This window comes from Ciconia boyciana, chromosome 13 (assembly GCF_034638445.1).
Source record: "Ciconia boyciana chromosome 13, ASM3463844v1, whole genome shotgun sequence".
Lineage (NCBI taxonomy): Eukaryota > Metazoa > Chordata > Aves > Ciconiiformes > Ciconiidae > Ciconia > Ciconia boyciana.
In genome coordinates, this window is record NC_132946.1 from 19,664,850 (window position 1) to 19,677,810 (window position 12,961).

General features: G+C 44.0%; 1 protein-coding gene across 9 annotated transcripts in view; it reads right to left on the reverse strand.

The window, feature by feature from the left end:
- The window catches only part of LOC140658778 (lysosomal dipeptide transporter MFSD1-like), a 16,898-nt gene extending 9,590 nt beyond the window's left edge, over positions 1–7,308 (reverse strand). Inside the window, exons 1-10 of one of the 9 annotated variants that reach the window (XM_072877556.1) lie at positions 7,140–7,280; positions 6,805–6,905; positions 5,821–5,908; positions 5,346–5,400; positions 4,661–4,785; positions 4,509–4,564; positions 3,603–3,746; positions 2,963–3,121; positions 1,298–1,413; positions 299–399 (exon numbers count right to left, since the gene is read on the reverse strand). In XM_072877556.1, the coding sequence (XP_072733657.1) occupies positions 299–399; positions 1,298–1,413; positions 2,963–3,121; positions 3,603–3,746; positions 4,509–4,564; positions 4,661–4,785; positions 5,346–5,351 (707 nt within the window). In that variant the 5' untranslated portion in view covers positions 5,352–5,400; positions 5,821–5,908; positions 6,805–6,905; positions 7,140–7,280. Of the gene's footprint in view, positions 1–298; positions 400–1,297; positions 1,414–2,962; positions 3,122–3,602; positions 3,747–4,508; positions 4,565–4,660; positions 4,786–4,872; positions 4,958–5,345; positions 5,401–5,820; positions 5,909–6,317; positions 6,511–6,804; positions 6,906–7,139 lie in introns of those variants that run through there. The other 8 variants (XM_072877557.1, XM_072877560.1, XM_072877562.1 and 5 more) reach the window with 8 other exon arrangements.
- Positions 7,309–12,961: the final 5,653 nt, after the last annotated feature.

Genomic DNA, 12,961 nt, shown 5'->3' on the forward strand with positions numbered 1-12,961 from the left:
TCTTCCAAATCCTTCTGATCCTCCTTTAGCAGTGTTCCAAGCTTTAAATACTGGATGAATAATTTCCCTTTAAGTTATTTCTACTTTCCTTCAGAAGCCTCTGTGGCCTTTGAAGGGAAAGAAAGGTCAAAGAACCCTCATATTCTTTAACTAGGTGTTAAAGACATGTTTCTCTGTGTTTCATGAGTGGAAGGAACAAGCATATTACCCCATATTTCCCAGTCAACTAAAAATTGAGGGCCTGCAAGGCTCTGATAGGCTTGTATCAGTCAGTGGGGCTACAGCCATAGAGCAATACCTGGCATCTGCCACAAAGGGGAAAACTCCATTGTAGAAGAACATGATGGTGAGGACCAGGAGCCAGTAGCGAAGGGGAAGCCGCCGGATGTCCTGAATGCGCTGCAAAGATAAGATGTGCCCTCACTCACCAGGAAATAGTCTTTGGCTTCACACTTATGCCACCTCCTGCAAGCCATTGAAGGTCACAAAAAGTTTAAGAAGTAACAGCAGATAAAAGGGAATTGAAAGGCAGCTCATGTACCTCTAAGTGAAATTTGGCATGTGCTGTCTCCAAAGCATTCCTTCCTTAACACTATTCAGTAAAGAAAACAAAAAAAAGCTTTATTCTTATTTTTATAAAGGTTATGACTGTAAGAGACTATTCTGAGCAGGCTCTACTGCAAAACCTTAAGTGAAGCACAGCGAAAAGATACAGTATAAACAGGAGTCACAACACCGAGATACAGAAACCAGTAAGAATACTGTCATGAGAAGAAAGCTAATAGATTCAAGTGCCATAAAAATTGCAACCTATTGCCTGTAATGCTTGTTACTAGACAGAAGAATGCAAGGAGGAATGGAAGATAAGGGCTGGCAAAAGATAGTTCAGTACTGACCAGATTAGCTGTTTTGTATTACGGATCCTGTGAGCCAGTAAGCAGTTCCAGAGAGAGGCTACTATCTAGTTTTATGCACAAAATCCTCCTCTGAGCCACCTACAGTCAAGAAGTAACTGGCTCAGAAAAGTAATGCCGTTCAGAGTGCTAACTCAGCTCCCTGGAAAGCTGCAAATGCATAGGCTCTAAACAGAAAATTTAGACTTTGTTGGCTTGCAGATGCAATACCCTCAGACGTACCTGAAGAACTACTCTGCAAGATTTAGCCAAGTAGTATTAATGCCCTCTTCTGGCCAGGACCAGCTCTTACTTACTGCAGGCTTCCCTGCACTGCAAAAGCAATGCTCATGCACCCCAGGCTTTCAAGACTGAGATGGAAAAGCTGTCTGTGCACCACTTACCACTTTTTTGGATTCTTGCTGGATAATCCCATCCAAGCCCAGTTGCTTCATGCCCACTTTATCTAGTACACTGACTGTGAGGGCTGAAACAAAACCAAGCACACAGAGCAGGGTACCTAGAAAAGACACAAGAGGTGTTAGAAATTCCTCAGTGTGGAGAGAGCTGAATGACAAAACCAACTGCATGTAATACCCAGAATTCTCTATGACTCCTACTCCCAGCTTCTGTTAACATTAACAGCCTTCCCTACTGCAGCCATATAATAGGACCATTTACCACTGACCACCGTGTCAGAGTCCTTGAGCTCTTTGTTCACTAAGCTTCCAATGCACAGCAGAACTGCCTGAGGCCAGTGAAGCTAAAGCCCCACCCGCCTCTAAAGACAGCCACTTTGTTGGACTATGGCCAGAATGCCTTCTAAACTGCAGCAGGCCTGTGCATAACAAACCCAAGGTTAAACCAAGCCAGACCTTAAGAAACTTCCATGGTCCCATGAGCAGGAGAGGTATCACACACGGGCTGGTACTGGAAGCCAAGTTATACCTCTTCATTTATGTGACCTACTGCCGTTACCACAGCAATCTGACCTGTTAGCACACTCAGCTCCAGAGAAGTGAGTCCGATCATGCTGGGTATGCCAGAAGCAAGTTTGACAATGGGCATCTGCTGCAGACATCCTTCTCTCAGAAAGAGATCTGTATCCGTTTTGTTTTCCAAAGAGCCAAAACAATCTCTGTGACGCATACACACTTTGTCTGTGCTGTGCTTGCAAATGCTGCCTGAGCACAAAACTAATAGTGTCAGTAATAGAAGGGATGCAACACGCCATGCCCAGCCCAGTTTCTTCTCTGAGAGCTGGAATCAGAGGAGAGCAACGGGTTTCAATTTCTGCAAGAGATTTATCTCACATATGCATCCTCTTTTCCATGGGTGATGGCCCATACTGTTCTGTTGTTCGGGAAATAACACCTTCCTATAATCACTGAGTTGTACACAAAGGATGCCGAGGCAGGTCTCCCTACCGTCACCATTCCAGCACACCAGAGTACCTGAGTGCCACTACTTAACTGCACAGTGAAACAGATCATCCAGTCCGCTAGAGACAGATCCCATCTCACTGTACCAAAGAGAGGACAGAAACTCAAATCTTCTGAAGATATGAGCCCTAGAACAGATTCACACTAAGCAACATGTAATTCAGATTCTGCTTCTCACAGCAATTTAAACCTACAGTTTTGATCAGTCTACGTGCAAGGCATCTTATGCTGAGACCAATACAGATACTCCTACAGAACCAGCATGTTCTGCTAGCTAAAATACAGAACACACACATTAGATTCCTCTTTTGTTTTACTCTGAAGTTTCCATTCCATGGGAGTAAACCTACATCAAGTACTGACTACCTGGGACTGTAAATGTTAAAATATCTCAAGAAAACTGCAGACAAAATTGTCAGGCTGACAGTACAGCTTTCGAGAGGGTTTTCAGGCATCGGTGAAGAAAAACACCACTCCATTGCATACAGAAAGCAACAGGAAAAACTGGAAAATAATGTGCCTCCTCCTGCTAACTTCACTATCTCTTTCAGGTTCTTTTCATAACTGGACGAAACAGGCTAGCCTCAGGTGTAGAAAACAAAAGGCCAAAGCACCAAAGAAACTCACCTCCCCAGAGTGTCCACTGCATTCCAAATTTTGTCTCAAACTGCTGGGTGAAGAAGAAGTTGAGGACACTCCCAAGACGGGAGAAAGACAGAGTCAGTCCAAATGCCAGTGCCAGTTCCTTCCCCTTGAACCAGAAGGCTGTGATACGATTCTGCACAACTTGGAGAAGACAAAAATCCTCTCTTGAACAGACTTGGCCAAGAGCATTGCACAAAACCAACAAACACAGCCTCTCAAACTAGAGTGCTTGAGCTGGGGTAAGAGACCGCTACACATCCCAAGTGGAGGTAGTACGTGTCGACTTCGCAGTCCATTTTAAAACGTACTAAATCATGCTGGGACATGGAAGGTGAACTTATCCCTCAAATAAGGCAAGCAAAAATAACCCCAAAGGCACAGCAATCACATGTCCGTCCCCACCCTTGGGAAAAGGACAAACTTGTCAGAGGGGAAGACTTTTAAACACTTCAGCATACATTAAATCCATGCAACCCTTTAAGGAGCAGTGTTCTGCTGTTAGCAACATAGGTTCCTGGTGCAGAGCAGGTAGAGCTGACTGGTAGGACAAGGGTTTGGGAGGCAAAATAAAAGTGTATCATGACCCTCTGCTGAGGCATAATTAAGAATGTGAATTCCTTACTAGTAAGTGACCCATTCCCAGAGCCAAAGAGCAGTCTTCCTGTTAGCATCATTGGTAGGAGGTATGGCGACCCCTTGAAATGTGAGCCTAGAGCAAAGATTGAAGATCCCAGCACAGTCAGAAGAGAGAAAACAAAGACACCAACTAGGGAGAAACAAACAAAAAAAATACACAAACCTCAACAGACATGCTGAGATCAAGACAAAAGCATTTGTCAAAAAGCAGAAGAGCAACCTCAAAACACGCCAGTAAACCTGTGGGCCTCCATCAGTTTACCCTCATTATTTTAATTTTGTAAAGACTGGTCTTTTTATAAAATGACCTGTGAATCCTCAAAATAATGATGGTGGAAGGTTAGAGAGGCAGAATAAGTCAGACAGAGAACTCTGAACTCTATAGAGTCCCTGTTCCTGTCCTGAGCTCCACTACAGACTATGGCCTAGAGCAAGCAATCTCTTTCTCTGTGCCTCTGTCTCCTCATCTGTAAGACATTTACCTCTGGGATACAGAGACAGAGCAAACTGCATTTGCTGGGACTTCTGTGTCTTAGATTATGGCACATGCCAGAAGGAATGTCAGAGCAGAGAACAGAACACTACTTTATCAGTTTGTCCCATCGAAAACAGCTAACACTGTTCCCTGTTACATGCATGTCAGAGGAAAGCATGTTTACTGCACTGCTGTGTAAATTCAGGTAAGTCAGTGGTCAAAGGATGAAAACGTCTCAGGTGCCTCCATGGAGCTGCTCAACTAACCGTCACACACTCTGCACACCGGGCTGCACCTCCTCTCCCATCCCTCTGTGATCTTACTGAAGTGGAACCTTTGATCATCACTTTGCACTGAAAGAACAGCCTGAAATCCCACTTCAGTACAAGAATAAATCAATCAATCCTCAGAACTTACAGCGATTTCCTAGTTTATCAATCAGGAATCCAGCCAGAATAACCACTACTGCATTTCTAGGAGAAAACAAGAACAGAAACATTTGTGTCTTGCTGCTGGGAAGCAACTAGCAAACTACCCCGCTCCCCCAAAGCAAGAGAGAAGTGACTTACGTCCAAGCATAGATTGCGTACAGCAAATTGTATTGCGCAGGTGTCATTCCCAAGCCTTCAACACAGTCCAGCGTGCTATTATGCCCGGTGCTGTTATGATGGGTTCCATTGGGGCAGGTCAAGTTCTGCATAACAAGTCACAGAGCCTGTGTTAGGCAGCAGACACAGACGAAAACCCATGCATTCTTTTAAAAATTAAGTTAAGTTCTTGCCTACTAGATTTCTATTTCTCCTACTCAGTTCCCACTTCCACGACCAGCAGTTAGAGGACTTGCGTCTTCTCTCAGGAAGCCAGCCCTTGTCAAATGAGAAATGATTGGCCATTGGCACGTCACGTCTTCCCTTTCCCCTTCTGTGGCAGTAGCGGCACGGGCTCAGCACTTTTATAGACATTTCAGTCCAAAAGAAAAGCCAGGAGACTGCACCATGAGATCCCTTAGTTTCTTGGCTATAGTTCAGCTTGATCTGACTCCTCATTACATACAATAAAGTCTTAAGCAGCATGTAAATATGAAACTTAGCAGTAGTCCATATTAATTCACAGCTATAAAGCATTTGCTGAACAGTAGGGAACTGGCAGTCCTAGCATGATTTAATAATGTTGGTTTTGCTACTGAAAAGCAACATCTCCTCCACACCATATGATCAGAAAAAAACCCTAATCTTCCAACTACTAAAAATTTACCTGCATTAGGAAATGGACGCTAGGTCTTCCGCACCAGTAGGCACAAGCTTAATGTCTTGAATAAGCACAAGGAAAGCATGATTTTAACCACATGGTTTTTATATAGCCATCATATTTACAAACCCCTCAGATCTGCCATAGTAGAAATGTCCGAGGCTGTGGGGAAACAGTTCTCTAGAATAAAGTGTTTTCACTGCAAGCACTGGACTTAGATGCTCCAACTATCCCTATACCACTTGTGTAAGGCAGGTAGAGGCTAAATTCGCCAGAGTAAAAATATGGTGAGAGTGTCAACAGATAAAAACACTGTTTGCACAGTACCTAACACAGAAAAATATGGCTTGGTTTCACTACCCTATAAAGTTACCTAGGTAACAAAATATGACATAACCTTTCCTTTACTCCATAAATAAACAACTGACTTTTCTCCCATAGACCTACAGAAGTTGTGGAGGATCAAGGAATAAATACTGACCTATTTTTTTTTCTTCTTTTACTCCTTTTTGCAATGACAAACTGACCAAATTTAGCCTGGAATTCACTGTCTGAATGTTATGGATTAACTGCATTTAAAAAAAAAAGAGTTAGATAAAAGCTATGTATATTTTTGCCCTTGCTATTGAAGCAGACAAAGAACAGGACAGCGACTCTCAGCCTACACATACTAATCTACCAGCAGATGGCACACATGATTAAAATAATCTCTCAAAAGACATGAAACAAATGCAATAATGACAGATACATGACTCAAGTAAGAATTTCTGTCAGGTATTCAGGAATTCAGTTAAGAACTTTGGGACTCCGGCATCCCTGGAGAAATCCCAGAAGTCAGCTGGGATATCAGTCTGAACCCTGAACAACAAAATTTTCTAGCATTTGAGAATACGACTAGTTTTTACATGACAGAGTCCTCCTGTGATCTCCCTGCATGGCTCTGTCTTTCGGGTGGCAAACAAATGTGTGATGTGATACCTGCAGTATCAGGAGGTTTGGATCTGAAGACCCAGAAAGTCTTTTCTAGTCTCCTGTCTCCAACATCACTAGTCTTCCAGTCCAGTGTAGGTAATAAGGGTCAATTCTATGTATCTTCCACGCGCAGAGTGGTGTGAACACCATTCTAACTCTGAACTTCATTAGTGCAGCAAACAGTCATTGGGACGGAGAGCTGAGAATCATTGAGCAGGGGCAGGTTTTAGATTTCCAGTTCTCCAGGCAGTAGTGAGAACTCAAACCCCTCACGGCTTGTCCCAGCTTCATGCATCTTCTTCACAGCAAATATGCCAGTAATAACCCCTCACCCGCAGCGTCTGGAACAGACCTGGGAACACGACTCCTACACTGACATCATAAGAAAAGGTTTTGGAACTCTACCGGCGACCAAGGCCTCCGTTTTGCTGGTTCTGCCTTTTCTTGCCCGCCCCGCTGCCGGCCGCGGCCCAGACGAACACCCAGCACTTACCCCCTGGAACTGCTCCTGCAGGACGCTGGGGATGTCGAAGCAGAAGTAGGAGCCGAAGGTGAGGAGGCAGTTGAAGAGGAGCACCACGAACCTGTAGGAGGCTGCGGGGCAGAGAGGACCCACCTCACCCCTCACCTCACACCCTTCACCTCGCGGCACGGCCCAGCCCTCCCGCAGGTCCCGCCGAGCCCCCACGCTGCGGCTCGGCCAGGCGGGCCCAGCCGGGCCCGGGGCTGCGGGCCCCGCAGGCGACGGTGGGACGGGGTCCGACCCACCGCCGCCTGCGGGGCCCGCGCCCCCGGGCCGTGCCTCCCCCCCGCCCCGCCGGCGCTCACCCCGCTCCGCCGCCACCGCCATGCCTCAGCCCGCGCCTCCCTCCGGCCGCGGCCGCTGCGCCGGCCCCGCCTCGGGCCCAGCCCCCCGCCGGCCGCCCACAGCGGGGACAGCGGGCCTGGGAGGCCTGGGCCCGCGGAGGCCTGGGCCGCTCCCCGGGGTGAGGCCGCCGGCAGGGCGCGGTACGGCCGCGGGGCCGCGGCCTGCCCCTCTGGGTTGAGCCAGGGCTGGAAGGGGTTGAAGGGAATCTGAAGGGAAAGGATCTGATTTGAAAAGCAGCGTGATAAACTGGAGGAGTTCTCCTCAGTTAAACAGAGGGAATTTAGTAAAGAGAATTAAAACTAGTGTACATAAAAGGAAGACAACAAACGGGTAAATACAGGATGGGGAATAGCTGACTAGGGAACAGCAGCACAGAAGAAACTGGTTTGTAAGGCCTCATAAACCAAAGAGGAGTCAAAATGCGATGTTCTGGGGGAAAAAAGGCCTATCTTTTAGGTTGTATTAATAGAAGTGTCTCATGTAAGAAACACAGAAAGAGAGCAGTTATTTAAGCTAGCAGGAGATACTGCACAAGAACAGATAGATAGAAACCAGCCAAGCATAAATTAGAGGTTTCTAGTTATCACAAGAGCAGGGTCCTGGTAATGAAAAGAAGAAAAAGAAGGAAAGAAGAAGGAGAAAAAAAACCCACACAAAAACCTCCAAACCTCAAAACCCCTATATGATTGAAAGGGTAAGTATATTTCTCGTCCTGTTTGAAGAATATTTTCCACCCAAACAAGGCACAAAGAGCCATCAAATAAGGCAAGCCTTGCAGCAGCAACAGTGAGGGCCAGCGCCTTACCTGATTTTAAAACAGGGCTTGATAAGTACATGAGTAAGGCTATGTGGTGTGGCTGTCCTTCACAGCAAGCAGCACGACTTGGGAATCCAGAAGTTTCTTCCCGCTCCTGTGTCAGTGGGTCAAAGGTACACACACATCAGAGAACAGGTACAGGATGAAAAAATAACCTTGAGCAACCTGGACACGTGCCACAAAATGTTCTCTGCGCTCATGTTATATGTGCACTAAGACAAAGTTTATTCAGGTAGCCAATGCGATGTTAAACAAAAGTTTTTCAACAGTGGCGTCTACTGAAAATAGTTCAATGACTAACAGTTTTAGGAGCATCTGACTTGTGAACAGAGTCAGACTACAAGATATCCTTAAAGTCTATTTTTATAAATGCTGTCATTTTAGCCATCACTTGTGCTGCCATGTAGCAGTTTTTTATTTTTTCCTATGCTATGATTTCTCACTTCCGTGGGCTGCAGGTGTGGAGAACGCTGAAACAGCATCATTACCTTATGTGCAGAGGATGGTTCATGTTGCTGATCCATGTCGTCCTTACCTAGCTTTGGTGGGCTCATCCCAATGAACAGGTGAGCTCCCACCCAGCTGCTCACTCAGTTTCCCCGGTGGGATGGGAGAGAGAGTCAGAAGGGCAAAAGTGAGGAAAAAAACCAGAAAGCCTTGTGGGCTGAGATACAGACAGCTTAATAAGTGAAGGGGAAAAAAACCCCAAGGTTTTCCCACCTTGTGGGAAACCCACCAAGTGAGGCACAAGCAATTGCTCACCATCAACAGACCAATGCCCACCTGGCCCCCAAGCAACAGTTACCTTGGAAAAAACTCCCCCTCAGCTTTCTTGCTGAACATGATGCTACCTGGCATGGAACATCTCTTTGGTCAGCTAAAACATGGTTGTGTTACCAACATTGTTTTCCTCACCAGCCTGAAGCACAGCACTGTACCAGCTGCTATAAAGAAAATAAACTCCTTCCCAGGTAAACCCAGTACACTAAGAACCAGCTCCTGAAAGGAACTCTTTTGGCCAAATAAAAATGTTTTATAGAGGCATTTAGCAAAAATAAAAATGTCTGGATAACAGTAACATTTATATATACATGTGTGTGTGTATATATAAGTGTATGTATACAAAAATGTGTGTGTGTATGTATAAAACATATGCAATTGTGTGTATGATTGATTTGGAAACTAGGGTTAGAGCTTTCCTAATGATTTGCAGGTTTTCAGGAAACTAGCTGGGGTTTGATTCTAGGTGCTTCCTTACGAAAGCTATGAAATGCTCCCAGGTCCAGTTCTTTCTAACAGTGCTGCCCCTCATTTCATTTCTGATTTATGTCTTCATGAAGGATGCCTGCTGGCAAGTTTTGTTAAAATGGCATCTGGGAGAGCCTTTTCAGCTATCAATATACTGTGACAGCACTATTTTTTAAAGTCAAAGAATGAATCTAAGATTCCAGACTTGGAGTAATACATATGTGCAGGGTACTATAGCCCACAGATTCTCAGATTTCCTGTCAGGCTATAACCATTACTAGCAGCGGTGGGGGTGTGTACCAATACTGCTGGGAGCAGCAGCAGGTTCCCGTTCTGTACAAAGCTTTGTAGCACTTCTAAGACGTGTTTGTGCCACTAGTGGTATTTGGATCACACTTCAGGAACGTGTTTCATAAGCAATCACATTGCTTATGAAAAATACTAATATGCTGGGCAAAATTCACTGTGGTGCCAAAGGGGTGGAAATGAAAAATACGTATCGGCATCCTGCTATGTAAATAATAGGTTGAAGATATTGGATTCCTTTGCATAGTGAGTCTGCTCACACACTTCCAATTTTCTCCCTCAGAAGAGTCTTGTTTTCCATCACACATATGAAATATTTTCTGTATATATGTATGTGTGTATATATGGAAATACATATATATTTCATAATATTCAGTGTTATATATATGGAAATAGATAATATATATTTTCCACATATATGAAATATTTTCCCCTCCCTCCTTTCAATCTTTGGCTAACAGGCTATATTAATTTCATGCATTAGAATTAATTCACCTTTTGAATTTTACTCTTTTTTTTCCCCCTCTTAGCTCCAGCTCATAAAGGATGTGGAGTAGATATTGGAAGTGTGTTTGAGTCATGAGCCCTTAGTAAGAATTAGTATATAGGACTAGTGATGGTGAGGTCAAATGCTTGTGAGGGATTTGGAATGGTGGCATGAATGTTTGTCCAGACTCAGGTTACTGCATGTCTAGAAGAACCTTTAGGCTGTCTTTAGGGAGGAAAGGGACAGGCATAAAAATACTTTAGATGTCTTGTCAGTTAAAGATAACTTCCTGAGCATGGCCAGGTGAAATACTTTCCTGCTGAATCTCTACGTCAGCAGCTCTGGTGTCTCTGCTGTTGCTCAGAGCTTCCTAGAAGAGACTCAGAACTAATAGACATGACCAATTAAAAATCTATGATCCAGAAATAATTTGGGAACACTGAACCTGAAGACTGTTGTTATTTCCATCTTCTATCCAGTAAGAAGTCTTTATGTAGTAGAAGAGGTGTGGGCTTATGTCGCAAATGGAGTAGGAAGATCCAAAAATTTAAAACTGCAGAAGTAGCAGTATGTCAGAAACCTCATCTACTCACAACACTTATGGGGCAAGAACCAGACCAATTCAGTCAGAGGAGAGCTCTTTTTTCCATTACTGCTTCAAGGAAGAGAATTAATATTTGATAAGAAAAATCCGGTAGCTCTCAAGTAAGATGGAGATTATGAACACAACCTATGGAGACTATCCTTGAACAAAACCTTTAATGTAGAGGATCCATGATGGCTTTGTAAGGTCTGGAGCATGGTTGTGGGTAGCTGGTTGACTCAAGGCTTGCCTTAGGTTCTACCTTGTAAGTATATCCATGATTTTAATATTGTCTCCTGTCTATTAGGTCTCTTATATTCTGTCAAATTCCATTCATTTTAACTTGAATTTGTAGGTGTTCAGTCATTCTGATTTTTATTTGAACCATTACCTGGTTCCTACACCTGTGCATCCATAAATACATCATTATAACATTTTGCCTCAACTGTAAATTTATTCCAAAACTGCAGAGTTTTTGTTATTTCCTGAAGCTCTCAGAAGTCGTGGTTTTAGTCCTCTCATAAAAACCTACACAGATAATTGTAATTCAGCTTTACAGAAAGCTTACTGATAGTATCAAGTCCTTCTCCTGCCCTTGAAGTTCTTGTGCCAGTTTTTTGATGTTATAGCTTCAATTTTCTATCTTAACACAGGCAGTCTCTTCTGGTACATGTTTCCTCTTGTTTATCTGGGTTTTTCATCACCAAGATCTCGGTCTCAGGGACTCCTCAAGTATTGTGGGACAGCCCTTTGAGTTTAATGCTTAACTTATTAAAGCATGTGTCATTATTTGCATTGTTTCCAAGTCATTGCCTTACATGAGAGAAAACAGCGAAACTGGTTTTGTGACGAGTTGTGTTAAATCTTTTTGAAAAGATACTGTATTTTTTGTTATCTCTTCAGTCATAAACAGTCAGGTAAAAGTATAGCCGTAGTAATTACAATGTTTTCAGGCAGGCGAGTGATTTTAATTTGTCAGGTGTTATACTTAATTTTGCAATGAATTGCATATTTCTTCTGAAAACAGAGGAAACAGGAGCATTAATATGGAAACATTTAACATGTTTTGCCATATCCTTCTCATGACTGCGTATTTTTCTTACTGACCAGCCAGTGTCTTCTCTCAGGCTCACTGGGTCCCCAGAGGTTGTTCCGCTGCCAAGCTCTGAAACGTCTTTTTGCTGCTGCTGCTGTCGGAGGCTCCCTCACCAGATGATGTGTGTTGCTCACCCCACCAAGGCTGAGTGGCTGGAGAGGAGGAAAATCCCCAATGCACGGGGTGAGCAGGGGGGAGGAGGGGGGTTTACAACGGCAGGAAGACCCACACTTGTGTGTGTTTGCTTACTGTGGTGTCTGAGGGATGAGCTATTCTTTTTTTTCTGTCCTGCTGTTGCAAGAGAGCTCTTTAAAATAATTAATAATGTAACCTTCCCTAGCATTACTGCTCCATTTGCTGATGTTCATTCCAGCTAGCTTAGAAGCCATCCCTCCCACAGGTTCAGGACAGACCTTAAAACCCACCATGGATTTAATATGGCACTAAACTAAGGAGTCCTGTTAGTTAATTATATTCTTTGTCCTTGTCACAGAGGCTGAATTTTCCCTCTTTGCTGAACCGCTAATAAAGGCAACCCGACTCTTTCGGTACTTGTACTGCATCCCTTACTGCCACATCTGAGCATCTGTCTGTGACTTTAATTTTGTACTGAAGGTCTCTTTTAAACGTAGCTTAGGTTTCTAGAGGGTCTGCAAGAGTCTCTCTCCTACTTTATAAAAAGCAAATGGAAAGAAATGGGGGAGTTGATGTAAATCTTCCAGGCACTAAGGTGTGTGCAGCTGCCCCTTTCTGCTTGAAAAGATTGTCCCTAGCCAGGCTTGTCCCTGCACCTGCAGTTTGTCAGCTGAAAGCACAGGAGTAAAAGTGGGGCTCAGGATAAGGTCCAGGACACCGGAAGAAAGCAGCATGCTGGTACAGAATATATGTGTCAAAACTGACATTTGAAATCTCTCATCCTACTCCTTTCATGTTTGTCTCTGTCTCTCACTGGCATGGAAGGATATCAGGTGCAGAAGGGCTACTATAAAACATTTAACAGCAGCCAGTGTTTCTGAAAACATCATGAGCTTCTGCACATTTTGCTACGCTTCTACTCTTTCTTAATTTTCCATTTTTCCAATTTTCCTTACTTGCAGTGGCCATGGTTTTCATATAATGTAGCTTGCTTGGGGGTTTTTTTATCCTCTCTGTACTTTATAGGGCTGGGAGTAAAATGTCTGAGATCAGCAGGCCAGGACATCCTGGCCTCATTCAGGAAATCTTTTGTGCCTTCAGTTCGAAGTC